Source organism: Notolepis coatsorum, assembly GCF_963971535.1.
Source record: "Notolepis coatsorum genome assembly, chromosome: 5".
Classification (NCBI taxonomy): Eukaryota; Metazoa; Chordata; class Actinopteri; order Aulopiformes; family Paralepididae; genus Notolepis; species Notolepis coatsorum.
Genome location: NC_140169.1, coordinates 50,799,977 through 50,814,921, shown reverse-complemented (window position 1 = coordinate 50,814,921; position 14,945 = coordinate 50,799,977). Strand labels below are relative to the sequence as shown.

The window sequence follows — 14,945 nt, the reverse complement described above, 5'->3', positions numbered from 1 at the left end:
CTTGGCTGCTGAAAGGGTGAATCTGGAGGGGATGCGTCTTAACTCTACTGTGGTTAACACCATCCAGAATGCGCACGCTCCGTCCACTACCACGGTTTACGCAGGGAAGTGGCGTATGGTTCGAGAGTGGTGTGAGGTTGGGGGCCTGGACCTGGTATCATGCCCCCTGGACTCGGTTCTGTCCTTTCTCCAGTCTATCCTGGATAGGCGGTCGGCCTCGACAGTGAGGGTATACGCCGCAGCTATATCTTCTTGTCATGTGGGCTTTGAGGGCAGAACACTGTTCTGCCACCCTCTCGTGAGACGTTTCCTGCTTGGCGCACGGCGTCTCAAGCCTGTGGAACGTGCTCTGTCTCCGAGTCGGGACCTCCAACTGTTCCTGGAAAGGCTGTCGGGGGCCCCGTTTGAGCCTCTTGAGCAGGCGCCATTGGATCGTCTGTTTTTAAGACCGCGTTCCTTTTGGCCATCACCTCCATTAAATGCGTGGGTGAGCTGTGTGCTCTCTCGGTGCAGTCAGAGTGCCTGTCTATTCGGGCCGATAGCAGGCGACTGTGTGGCCTAATCCGGCCTTCATGCCAAAGAATATCCAGAGCTCTTATCGCTCCAGGGATATTGTGCTTCAGGTTTACCTTAGTCGAACGCACGATCTCAGGGCTACCGATCAACTGTTGTTTGTTACGGTGGCTCTCACGCGGGTAAGGCGCTGTCCAAGCAACGCCTGTCACATTGGTTGTGCGAGGGCATTGCCCTCTGCTACACTTTGGCTGGACAGGTTCCCCCCGCAGGCGTCAGGGCGCACTCCACTCGTGGTGTGGCGGCCTCCGCTGCCCTGTTTGGGGGGGCCTCGGTGGAGGACATCTGCGCTGCGGCCTCCTGGTCCTCCCCGGGTCCTTTTGTTAGGTTTTACCTCATGGACATGACTGGGGGCTCTGTCTCCCAGGCGGTACTGAGGTCCGGGACCTCTCCTGCATCCCGCCATCAGGTGGGCTAGCAGGTGTGTGTGGGTGTGGACCGCGGAGTGCTATGTCACACGTGGTCCCGCTTGCACTGTGCGTTCTAGGGTGACTGGTTTCCTTTTTCGCACATTGGTTGTAGTTGACTGCCTCCCCCCCTTTGTTAGGACGGGCGGGTGGACGGGACTCCCCTCCTCCCTGGCAGGGGCTTATGGGCCCTCAGGGGGTGCATTTGACGTGGCCACGCGTCCTCTCTGCCCCTTTTGATCTCATAATGGCAGAGCGAGACGCGATTGGCCAGTATGAATATATAACAAAGGTTATCCTATAACCCTAGTTATATGAATACCGGCCGAGCGTCTCGCTCTTCAGCGCCCTGAGGACCCTTGGATGTTTTTTAACGCATGGAATTCAGACTTGGAAGGGCGTGGACGTGACCACTCCCTGTGTCTTGTTGGCACGCACGGGAGTAGGCGTGGTCACGTGCAAGTGACGTGCATGTGCAACTTTTTCACGCGCACAATAGGTGCATGAGATGACGTCTCAGAATGGCAGAGCGAGACGCTCAGCCAGTATTCATATAACTAGGGTTATAGGATAAGCTTGGTTTCAACACTAGGAGCAGCCAGCAGGAGGAGGAGTGTTTCAACACTAGGAGCAGCCAGCAGGAGGAGGAGTGTTTCAACACTAGGAGCAGCCAGCAGGAGGAGGAGTGTTTCAACACTAGGAGCAGCCAGCAGGGGGAGGAGTGTTTCAACACTAGGAGCAGCCAGCAGGAGGAGGAGTGTTTCAACACTAGGAGCAGCCAGCAGGGGGAGGAGTGTTTCAACACTAGGAGCAGCCAGCAGGAGGAGTGTTTTAACACTAGGAGCAGCCAGCAGGAGGAGTGTTTCAACACTAGGAGCAGCCAGCAGGAGGAGTGTTTCAACACTAGGAGCAGCCAGCAGGAGGAGTGTTTCAACACTAGGAGCAGCCAGCAGGGGGAGGAGTGTTTCAACACTAGGAGCAGCCAGCAGGGGGAGGAGTGTTTCAACACTAGGAGCAGCCAGCAGGAGGAGGAGTGTTTCAACACTAGGAGCAGCCAGCAGGAGGAGTGTTCAGTAAGGAAGGTGCAGACAGACTCCACGCAACAACTTCCTGCACAGCAGCAGCAGCAGCAGCAACGATATTAATTCTCTGCAGGCAGGGAGGCTGCAGACAGAGACAGTCCGGAGGAGGACGGGGAGGAGGAGGACGGATCTATGAAGCGCTTGACGTGTTTATTATTATTATCCGCCGAAAGACACGTTATTAGTTTGAGTAAACAAACATCTAGCTGCTAGCTGCTGGGCTACTATCCGACTGGACCACAGACTCCAAACAGGGATGGGTGAGTTTTTTCCGTGATGTGGCGCTTGTGTGTGCGTGTATGTGTGCGTGTGTGTGCGCGCGCGTGTGTGTGCGCGTGTGTGTGTATAATGTGTGTGTGTGTGTGTGTGTGTTTTGACGCTATTTTACGGGTCCTAAGTGCGCTGACGGTGCAAAGGGAGTTGTTCAAACATCAAGCCAAGTGTCAATAAAGAGTCGCAGCTGAATATCTCACTGTCTGGGTGAAGTTAGCTCAGCGGTTAGCCTGTTAGCTCACCTAGCTAGCCGTGTGGCTCCATCCTGACTGTGTGTGTGCGTGTGTGTGTGTGTGTGTGTGTGTGTGTGTGTGTAGCTCCATCCTGACTGTGTGTGTGTGTGTGTGTGTGTGTGTGTAGCTCCATCCTGACTGTGTGTGTGTGTGTGTGTGTAGCTCCACCCTGACTGTGTGTGTGTGTGTAGCTCCATCCTGACTGTGTGTGTGTGTGTGTGTGTAGCTCCATCCTGACTGTGTGTGTGTGTGTAGCTCCATCCTGACTGTGTGTGTGTGTGTGTGTGTGTGTGTGTGTAGCTCCATCCTGACTGTGTGTGTGTGTGTGTAGCTCCATCCTGACTGTGTGTGTGTGTGTGCGTGTGTGTGTGTAGCTCCATCCTGACTGTGTGTGTGTGTAGCTCCATCCTCACTGTGTGTGTGTGTGTGTAGCTCCATCCTCACTGTGTGTGTGTGTGTAGCTCCATCCTGACCTGTGTGTGTGTAGCTCCATCCTGACCTGTGTGTGTGTGTAGCTCCATCCTGACCTGTGTGTGTGTAGCTCAATCCTGACCTGTGTGTGTGTGTAGCTCCATCCTGACTGTGTGTGTGTGTGTGTAGCTCCATCCTGACTGTGTGTGTAGCTACATCCTGACCTGTGTGTGTGTGTGTAGCTCCATCCTGACCTGTGTGTGTGTGTGTGTGTAGCTCCATCCTGACCTGTGTGTGTGTGTGTGTGTAGCTCCATCCTGACCTGTGTGTGTGTGTGTAGCTCCACCCTGACCTGTGTGTGTGTGTGTAGCTCCATCCTGACCTGTGTGTGTGTGTGTGTAGCTCCATCCTGACCTGTGTGTGTGTGTGTAGCTCCATCCTGACCTGTGTGTGTGTGTGTAGCTCCATCCTGACCTGTGTGTTTGTGTGTGTGTTGTTAGCTCCCATGTTAGCCGCCGTGGTGCTTTTCAACTTAGTTGGCACCGAATGTCAACATGGCTCCTAAAAGGCTGAAAGAGTTGTGATATTGTCTGATGATGGACATCTGGCTAATTGTTGTGGCAGTAAGTTGGTGGGTTTCTCAGGCAGGTTCGCTACTTGATACGTTAATAACGTATCATCACCCACCTAACCCCCTCTCTCCAATGTACAGTTTCTTCCCCCTCAAATGTATACTGTCTCTCTTTTAGAAACTCTGTCTCTTAAACAGTACTGTCTATCTGTAATGTCATAAATGTTATGATGAATTGAAAATGGCGGACCCTGATGTAAACAAGACGAAAGTCTTTCTCTGGTCTGCATCCCCTTAACACATTCGGGGCCATTGGGGGCCGTCTAATATCACTCTAGACGGCCAGCATTTCAAAATAGACTTGCATAGTTCGTGAGGCTGTTTGTAGAGCAAAATCTATACTTTATAGTATTGGTAGGGGTGTAACGGTACGCGGATACGTACTGTACCGCGTCAATGTGGTCCTCCGGTACAGTACGCGCTGTGCACCGAACGATTGCAACGGTACGGAATCTTTTTTTTGCGGAACTTAAATCCCCCCCGGCCCTAATACAACGTGCACAACTAACCGGTGGTTGTTTGTTCATTCCACGCAGCGCGCAGCTACACTGAACGAGAGCATATTAGCCTTAGTATGGCGAGTCAATACTAACTGACAAGCCAGAGCTATGTCATTGTTCAACTTTATTGCAAACTTTATCACGCATTTGAAACGGCATCACCCGAATGTGAATATCACTGGTACAAGGAAGAAACGGACCCTAGTGCAAACCCAGCTCCCTGTTAGCATCTCGCTATTAATTCAGACCGGGCCAAAGCAATAACAAACGCCATTTATGGAACACATCTGTAAGTAAAAAAAAAAAAAAAAATGCATTGTTTTGTATTTTTAATCAAGTACTCAAAACAGCATTTTTCTACCTCAACATTTTAAGCCGTTCTGAGGCTGGGCTCCGCCCATACTCGGAATGCGATTTGAGTGACAGAGCGAGAGAGAGAGACATTGACGCACAGGGGCCAAGCGGTTTCTCTTAATGAGTAATACAGGTGGCTGGCAGTTGGCTACAAGCATAGATGGGGCGGGCGTTATTATGCAGATGAGAAACCTCTGACGCCACAGATACGCACAATTTCAGATGACTCACTTGAGTGAGGGACAATATTGTGAGATGAGAATTGGAAGAATGCGCCAAATTGAGAATTAGAGACATAGATCCTATTAATATAAGTCCACATAGCTAGAAAATAATGCTAAACACTAGAAAATGCCATTTATAAGATAGTTCCCCTTTAACAATTGTGTGTATTGAGCCGTACTGTATTGTACCCATTCTGCAATCTGTTAATAAAGTTTTCAATTAGGCCTGCCACGATAACACATTTTGCTGGGCGATTAATTGCCCCCGAAAATATCGCGATAAGCGATATTATTGCGACCGGTTAGAGAATTTTTTTTTTTGGAGAAATTTATTTCCCAAAACTTTTATTTTGAAGCCCACCGCTCCGTCTTTTCCGGTGTTTAAGACTTTTATTTTGAAGCCCACCGACCGGACCGGAAGTATTGTTGTGATTATCAGGTACTTTTTGGGTACCAGAAAAGTCACGTGAAACACTGCAGACCACTGAATAGAGACGCGTCTCTAGGATTTCATAATCATTATGTTTGCAGCAGGCACAAGTGCAATAAACAAAGGATACAGTCACTGTGTATTCTGCCTCATTTATTGATTAAACAAAACCGACATCAACACAATTTGCCACCGAGCGGAGAGTTTAGTCTCGCAAAAAGATCGCTGACTTGTTAAGGCTTGTTGTTAGGTTAGGTGCTAATGTTGTGCTAGCGTTTTAGCATGGCTATCGTACATAGCGTGATCAATATAACTCGCTATTGATTGTTTGTATGAGTAACGTTAATGCTAGTAGAATAGACACAACGTGAGGTAATCACCATCCATTTTAAACCGGTTATTACCTAATGCTAACGTTAGCAAATAGACGCGACTGGTAACGTTACAGCTTGTTAGCCTAATGCTCGTTAACGTTAGCATAGACAGCCTAGCTAACGTTAACGCTTGTAGAATAGACACAATGAGAGGTAACGTTAGCGTTAGCAGAATAGACACAACGAGGGTCTCGTTAATGTTATTGATTGATTGATTGATTGAAAACTGTGTTTACTCTGTTTGTATGAGTAACGTTAATGCTAGTAGAATAGACACAATGAGGGGTAACGTTAGCCCCACGGAGCTCCTGTGCTGTGCTCTGTAGTAAAGCCAGCGGCCCGCCTCCCAACACGGACAGTGACTGACAAGGGGCACTGGGTCCGCCTCATTAAAACAAACGTGCAAATAGCAATTAATCGCGCCCGTCAAAATCATTGCATTCATTTTAATTATCGCGGCAATTAATCGATTTATTGCTTATCGCGGCAGGCCTATTTTCAATCAAACAATCAAAACGCTATGGAGCTGTTTGCTGCTCAAAGCGTCATCTCATCATCTCAAAGTTCTCAAACTGACTAAGATCAGTCTTGTTTGTTAACTAGTTCATATTGGTGCAAGACAGCGTTTTCTTTTGCCCTTTGCATCCTCGCTGATACGAGGTGTTTGCATGCGGTGGTGGTGAAGGTCACTGTGATTGATTGAACATTTTATCAACAGATTGCAGAATGGGTACAATACAGTACGGCTCAATACACACACTTGTTAAGGGGATGCAGACCAGAGAAAGACTTTTGTCTTGTTTACATCAGGGTCCCCCATTTTCACTCCATCACAAGACACACCCTACTCTACTACATTAGATTAGATTCAAATGTACACAACGAAAAGAAGTTTAGCATCCAACCAGAGTGCAAACAGTAAAGTGCATTAGTGATATGTACAGATGATTAAACTGGGGTATTAAATATATCCATTAGTACTACTGAGTAATGGTGCTAATCAGATTCATGTACAGAGTTGTAGTAGTTCAATCATTATGAATTGAAAATGGGGGACCCTGATGGAAACAAGACTAACGTCTTTCTCAGGTCTGCATCCCCTTAACAATTGTGTGTATTGAGCCACGTACTGTATTGTACCCATTCTGCAATCTGTTAATACAATTTTCAATCAATCAATCAAAGTGTCCCAGACAGTACACAGCCCAGTGCCTGGAATGTGTCCAAATTGGTTTCCTGGGTCAAAATGTGTTTTCATGAATCCGGACATAATTTCAAATGTGGCCACCAGCATGAATAAAAACAACAACAACAACAACAACCGTTGCCTTGTCCCAGCATTGCAATTTTTTGTAACTTGACATTAAAACAACATCTCTTACTCGACGTACAAATGCGTTGCGAGTAGGGATGTCCGATATTATTGGCCTACCGATATTGGCATTAAAGGGGAACTATCTTATAAATGGCCTTTTTCAGTGTTTAGCATTGTTTCCTAGCTATGTGGACTTATATTAATATGATCTATGTCTCTAATTCTCATATTGGCGCATTCTTCCAATTCTCCTCTCACAATATTCACCCTCACTGAACTCAGTCATCTGAAAATGTGATGATCTGTCTGTGATGTCAGAGAGATGTCAGAGAGACTCAGCAAATTATAATTACAGAGGTGTTCCATAAACTCACAGGAATTGTGTAAAAGTGCCCAAATAGTGAAAGAAATAGTAAAATAGTTCCCCTTTAAAATGTGATATCGGAAATTATCTGTATAATTCTTTATTTATTTATTTTACATTTATTTAACCTTTATTTAACCAGGCAAGTAAGAACTAATTCTGATTTAATTTATTGTCAAAAGTATGCATAATGTTGTGTTAATTCCACGACAAGAGATATGTAAGGGATAATGTATAGCTACGAGGTCATTGTCGCAAAATAATTGACCGACACAGAGTTTAGAACACCGAGGCGCCTCGCCGAGGTGTTTTAAACGTACTGAAGGTCAATTATTTTGCGACAATGACAGAGTATAGGCTATACATTATCCTGCTTATTACATGGCTAACTTACTAACAATATACAGGGTTTGTACGGGTGCTGGAAATCCTTGAAATGCTTGTATTTCAATGTGCTGTTTTAAATGTGCTTGAATTGTGTATAAAGTGCTGGAAAGTTATTGAAATTGTAATTGCACTTTATACTTTCATAATAAATCGCTATCTAACTGAATAGTTTGTTTTTTAGACAAAGAAATAAAATAAGTCGGAGCGACTCGAGCGAGCCTATTTTGCGTTCGCCTTTCACGCTAAATGAAATGTGGCTGGGCTCGACCCGTAGTGTTTTTTTTTTACCTGTGCCGTCTGAGAACAGCGCGCGCGCGCGTGTGTGTGTGTGTGTGGCCAACATGCCGGGAGGGCAGGCTGTCGTTTTAATGAGCTCTGGCTTGGAGATATAAAATATAAGTCATGGTTAAAAAGAGGAGAAAATCCCAGAGTAGCCGTGTGCAACATATGCAGAAAGGACTTGCAGATCTTTACCATCTTTCGAGCCACATGAAAGGTGAGCCAATGAGCATGGATGTTATTAACGTGTCTCGGCCTGGCTCGCCGAGTTTGAGACTACAAGACTCCACACCTGTCTCCGTAAATGATAGTTATAAAAATACCACTTCAATAATCGAAATAGTCAAGTAACAGGCAGAATACACTATTGGAATTACAAACTCGAGCAATAGGCTAACGTTAGCTGCTAACCAAGTTATCCATGAGGACTATGCTAAGCTAACTAGCGTTAGCTGCTAACCCTGGAACATGCTCAAAGTGGACTCCACAACACTAGTTCCATTCTTGAGGAAAGGGGGTGTTATATTGACAACGCTTGACAACAGAAGTTTAAACATAACTTCATATTTATTGGTTATTCGTTTCTTTATATCATCCAGTTTGCATCTCTGTGTGTTAAACTCTTCCTGTTTACATTCGAGTGTGACATCATCACCTATGGCAGCTTAGACGATCAAAACGCAAACCTAGAACAAAACCCGATGGGGGGGGGGGCCCTCTCTCGTGCGTTCTCTCTCTCTCTCTCTCTCTCTCTCTCTCTACATTCAATGATTTAGCCAAACGTTACAGTATAGATTACTAACTGGATAGTTGATGATATAAACATTTAATTTCATTATCTGAAATATTCTAAAATCATTAAGTCTGCTATAAGCCATTATCCCTTTGTGTGTGATTATTATTTTCTCACAGTAGTGTATATATATATATGTGTGTGTTTGGCTAAAGTGGATAGAAAACACAGTACTGTGCAAAAGTCTTAGGCACCCAAGAGTTTTTATATAAATGGTCTTAGATGTAAATACATTTTTTTATTAGTGTCAGTAGACTACTCTTAGTATATTTTCATTAAATAATTTTTTAAAGCCTCTTCATGGTTTAATAATGCAAACATATGTTGCAGGGACTTATTATAATCATCATATTGGCGTGACTGTATGCATCAAAGGGTTAAATCAAGCATTTTTAAGTGCTTTGGAGGAAATGTCAAAATATCGCGATATATATCGTGATATGGCCAAAAAATATCGCGATATCATTTAGAGGCCATATCGCCCAGCCCTACATCAGGGTCCCCCATGTTCAATTCATCATGACATTTATAACATACACGACATACAGATATACAGGAGTACGTTACTGCATAACACATCGGCTCAGCCAGGTTATATTTGATGCCAAGTCTACATCATTCTGGTTGTTTATAGCACAATAACATCTGATTTAATGTGATGGAAGAAGTGAAATAATCATTTTGAGTAAATATTTAATTTACCACAGCCGCATAAGATGCTGGAAAATCTTGAAAATGCACCTTGAAAATGCTTGAAAAGTGCTTGCATTTTGCCTTGGAAAAGGTGTACAAACCCTGAATATACCTAATTCATTTTACACCATCGACAAGACGAGATCAAATGCAGACGCGGTTGTTCTGTTCTGTCACCGCGGCTGCCGGCAGGTCTGTGGCCTGATTGCACTGATGACTGAGTGCAGCTGTGCATATGCTGAGCAGCTTTCATGACTGCACTGATGCTGTGTGTCAGTGGGCTTGATTGGTCCAGCTGCGCACAGCGGTCATTATTGCTCGGCAGAGGTCCGTTATCGAGTAATAACGGACCTCCGACGAGCGCTATTGACCAATCACAATCGAGCATTTCGGCGAATGTTAAAACGCCAACATTACCTGAAATTATTCCGTTTTTGCGAGGCTGGTCGTTGCTGTAATGTTGTTTCTCAACACCGGCTCCTCAGCTATGTGGAGGAACTGGTTCTGGGTGCGAGAGGAGGAGGCCTCAGCCCGGCCTGAGGAACTGGTTGTGGGTGCGAGAGGAGGCCTCAGCCCGGCCTGAGGAACTGGTTGTGGGTGCGAGAGGAGGCCTCAGCCCGGCCTGAGGAACTGGTTGTGGGTGCGAGAGGAGGCCTCAGCCCGGCCTGAGTCTCGTGGTGAAATGACGACAAAGTTCAGGATAAGAACCGCGGAGGTAGAGCTGCCGCGATTACCGCATTACCGCGGTATCGCTGTTACATCACGGCCACCGCAGAGTAGGCTGAATACCGCGTCACCGCTGTTTTTTATAATAATAATAATAAATTACCCTCCTCTCGTTGGGCTTGCGGCTCTGCAGATATACCCTACTCCTCTATCGAGGTTCCAAGCGACCCTATTGGGTACTAGAAAAGTCACGTGAAACATTGCAGACCACTGATTGGTCAGAAGAGAGACGCGTCACACGTTGTAGCGTCATGCAGTGTGTTACCACCAATCGGCAAGCGCGTATACGTTTTTTACGTCCTGAATGTCAGCTCATCACAACACGGCTAATAACGTTAGCTTTAACTCTCCGCCGGAGTGGACTACCATCACTCATCAGGAGTACTAAACGAGACATAATGATTTTACTGTCTGCAACGAATGTTATAATAAAGGCCCTTCGTTCTATACACTTGTCTGATTGAAAACTTTATTAACAGACCGCAGAATGGGACAACTCAGCACGCTCTGAGCAAAGAAAGGAACTGAGATATGAATAGAGTATTGCTTGCCTTGCTATGGTCCGGTAAATACGCTGATGTTATTGAACGTATAACTATATGATGTTAATGCCACAAAACGAATGCCTTTATTATAAAGTAGTAACTTTATAGTAATAATAATAAGAAAGGGTCGGGGGGGGGGTAACCACCCCTGCCCGCGACACCGAGTGAACTGCGCACGACCAGAGGGGAAACTTCGAATCCGTGTTTCACTTTCAATAACGAATGCGTGCTTGCCGAATCCCAAACAATATTCATGCTGCAAAGTCATCCTCTAAAGATAGACATTTAGACTAGAGGCAGGCTATATGCTATAAAGAGTAGACTACTACTAAAAAGAAAATGCATTCAAACTTTTTTTTTACATTTTTTGTGTGCGTGCGGTAATAACCGCGGCGGTAGGAAATATTTTGCAAATTTATGCGGTAAGGAAAACATCAATACCGCGGCAGCTCTACGCGGAGGACCCTGGTGTAAACAAGACGAAAGTCTTTCTCTGGTCGGCATCATGGGCCGTCGGTTGTGTGATAGTAAAGGGCAGTGATGGGCAAGCTACTTGGAAAATGTAGCAAGCTACACTACAAGTTACTCTCGATTAAATATAGCTCAACTACAATGGAAGCTATCCCCAGATAAATGTAGCAAGCTACACTACAAGAATATGGCAAAAATAGCTAGCTACATCGGCACTACTTTTTTTTTTTTTTTTTACTTCATGATCAAGTTTCCATCAAACAAATAGACAGGCAAAATAAATGCTCAGTTTGATTGTTTATTATAAAACTGAAACAAGCCCTCGGTCTGGCTTTTTGTGTCATCCTTTTAACATGAACTTGTATTATGTACAAAATCCAGGAAGGCAAGTTTAGCTGGGTGCAGCCTCTACAAAAGAAAAGAAAGAGACCATTTGGTTTGATCAGTTTTTATAGTATAGTTTGTTGATAACTTTTGATGCAGTAATGGTCTTTTTCTTTTCTATTCTATCTTTATGTATTATTTATCCCTAAACTCTGCATCTTCTGGCTGCCTGATACCCTCTCCTAGCTGAAACCTGCCCACTTTATCAACCAAAAACACACTTCTTCAATATCTGAATTTTAACTAATAATAACTGTCTTACTGCATTTTACTATTATGCTACCATGTCTATACTACCACCAACTATGCTAATATGTCTATACTACTACAGTACAGTATGTACTCAAGAGTATAACACTCAAGCTCGACACTGCTAGACAAACAATACTACTTATCCTTGGCTGCTAGATGTACCACTCACTCCTGCTGACTTGTTGTACACAATTTGTAAGTTGCTTTGAATGAAAGCGTCAGCTAAATGACCAAATGTATTTAAATATGTAACTCACAAAACATTCCATGGCCCCAAAATCATGTGGGGACCCCCCCTGGGGGTCCTGACCCACAGGTTGAGAACCACTGCTCTAGGTGATATTTTCCCTCTTAGTGTATGTACTATTTATGGTAGTTTGTTTTTTCTTTTCTCCACCCCCATAATATTGTTCATTTTCTGCCTACAGTGAAACATGTTAGTTAAATCTGTTGACAAAAAGTGCACTGACTTGTGTGCTGTTTGGGAAAGCTTTTCATCAGCTTACCTGAATATATGTGTTCTACTGTTCTCAAGTTAGTGCTGGGCGTGTGGGATGTTGAGAGAAGCTTCGTTTTTGGCGGACACAATAAACACATATGTTGTTGTTATTGACATCATCTTCATCAATGCCATCAGCCCTGGAAACATCGAATCCTTCTGCTATTTCGCGCGGACTAACGGTTCGTTCATTCATTCATGGTCTACTCTGTGTTTAGATTTTTTTTACTTCCTGGTTTGCCGAGCTGGAGTGGCATGTCCCGCCCTATCCTGCCTCTGATTGGCCTACCCAGAATGTTTTGGCCTAATCGTGAGTCGTCATACTCATATGTAAACCAACCAACCAATCATAGTGGGTTTTCTCCAATAGCATCCAGCTGCAGGACAGAAGAACACGACACTCTCAGGACCGAAGACACTTTTTTTTTTTTTTTTCTGTTTCTCCGGATATGTAGCGTGTAGCGTTTTGCTGACGCTACGGCACTACTTGATTAGAAAACTAGCTGCGCTACAGAGATCACTACTTGATTCAAAAGTAGCGACGCTACCATCACGCTACTGAAAAATGTAGTTAAGCTATGTAGCGTCGCTACTTGTAGCTAGCTACTGCCCATCACTGGTAAAGGGTTATAACCTTCTGTCGTGTGTGGCAGTGAAAGGGTTAACCGGCTGTTGTGTGGCAGTGAAAGGGTTAACCGGCTGTGAATTGTCGCAGTGAAAGGGGTTAACCGTTTGGTAGTGCGGCAGTGAAAGGGTTAACAATTGTGTGTATTGAGCCGTACTGTATTGTACCCGTTCTGCAATCTGTTAATACAATTTTCAATCAATCAATCAATCAGTCAAACCACAGGATTCACCAAACGGCAAGCTGCCTTAATACTTGAATAAGTGCTTCAGTGAAATTACACCACGGGGCGACAGTGGCGGGTTGAGCAGTGGTCTGGTAATCCGGAGGTTCCCAGTTCGATTCCAGCTCCTCCCGGGCAGCGTGTCAAAGTGTCCTTGAGCAAGACACCTAACCCCTAATTGCTAGTGTCCTTGAGCAAGACACCTAACCCCTAATTGCTCCCGATCTGTGTGAATGTGCGACTGAACGGGTGAATGTGAGGAACAAATTGTAAAGCGCTTTGGATAAAAGCTGTTTATATAAATGCAGCCGTTTACCATTTACCATTACACCACCTCTTGCAAGGGTCTTACATCTTACTACTATACACACACATCCATAGCCTTAAGGTCCCTTGAGTTTGCTCTGAACATAGCATTTTGCTATGATGCCTCTAGCTCATGGAATGAACGGGGGACCCTGATGTAAACAAGACAAAAGTCTTTCTCTGGTCTGCATCCCCTTAACACTTTGAGTGCCGGCCTCCGTGTCCTATTTACCCCGTTGAATGCCGCCACCCACCTCAATGATAGAGCTCTCATATTTGCGAACGCATAAACTATATCTTAAATTTTTACTGTGTCTAATATGGCCATCGCTTATCAATGACTTGTTTGCAGTCAACATTGTCGAAACGGATTGTTTTTTAATCGGTTAATTTCCGTTTTATACCATTTTGAAAAACGCTTGTTTCTTGAAACGTCCAGAAGATTTCAGAGGATTCTGTGATAATCGCCCTTTACTGGAATACACAAAACACGTTGTCATTTTCCGGCCTGAACTGTCCTGAGACACAGGAATAACATACTGACTGAACTGTCCTGAGGGCACAGGAAGAACATACTGACTGAACTGTCCTGGGGCACAGGAAGAACATACTGACTCAACTGTTCTGAGGCACAGGAAGAACATACTGACTGAACTGTCCTGGGGCACAGGAAGAACATACTGACTGAACTGTCCTCAGGAAGAACATACTGACTGAACTGTCCTCAGGAAGAACATACTGACTGAACTGTCCTGGAGCACAGGAAGAACATACTGACTGAACTGTCCTGGGGCACAGGAAGAACATACTGACTGAACTGTCCTCAGGAAGAACATACTGACTGAACTGTCCTCAGGAAGAACATACTGACTGAACTGTCCTGGAGCACAGGAAGAACATACTGACTGAACTGTCCTGGGGCACAGGGAGAACATACTGACTGAACTGTCCCGAGGCTGAGACACAGGAAGAACATACTGACTGAACTGTCCTGAGACACAGGAAGAACATACTGACTGAACTGTCCTGGGGCACAGGAAGAACATACTGACTGAACTGTCCTGAGGACATGGGAAGAACATACTGACTGAACTGTCCTGGGGCACAGGAAGAACATACTGACTGAACTGTCCTGGGGCACAGGAAGAACATACTGACTGAACTGTCCTGAGGACCAGGGCTCTACGCTAACCTTTTTCACTAGGGGCACAGGTGCTCCTAAATGAGAAAAGTTAGGAGCACACAAATAAATTTTAGGAGCACCCAAAAATATTTAGGAGCACAGTGAAAATATTTCAAGTAAAAGATTTTTTTTTTTTTTTTTTTTTTTATAAATGTATATTTGTACTGTGCGTGCATGTGTGTAAATTAGCTCTTGCTACAACCCTCCATGTTTACATTTTGTATTTTGTACTTCATTAACATGTGCTGTCCCTATCAAATAAACTATCAAATCAAACTACTGCTACAAAAGTAACAGTCACTTAACTTTAGCTTTTGCCCCTTTTATGCATACAATGCCTATGTTTTGGCTGTGTTTCTCTTCTAGAGAAATAATCCTTTCAGGGTTGCCTATTGAAATACTGTACAC

General features: G+C 44.7%; 1 protein-coding gene across 1 annotated transcript in view; it reads left to right on the top strand.

Moving 5' to 3' along the window:
- The first annotated feature begins 2,111 nt into the window (after window positions 1-2,111).
- Window positions 2,112-14,945, top strand: part of cd2ap (CD2-associated protein) — a 232,188-nt gene continuing 219,354 nt past the window's right edge. Inside the window, exon 1 of the mRNA XM_084314088.1 lies at window positions 2,112-2,322. Within this exon, the coding sequence (XP_084170214.1) occupies window positions 2,319-2,322 (4 nt within the window). The 5' untranslated portion in view covers window positions 2,112-2,318. The remainder of the gene's footprint in view (window positions 2,323-14,945) is intronic.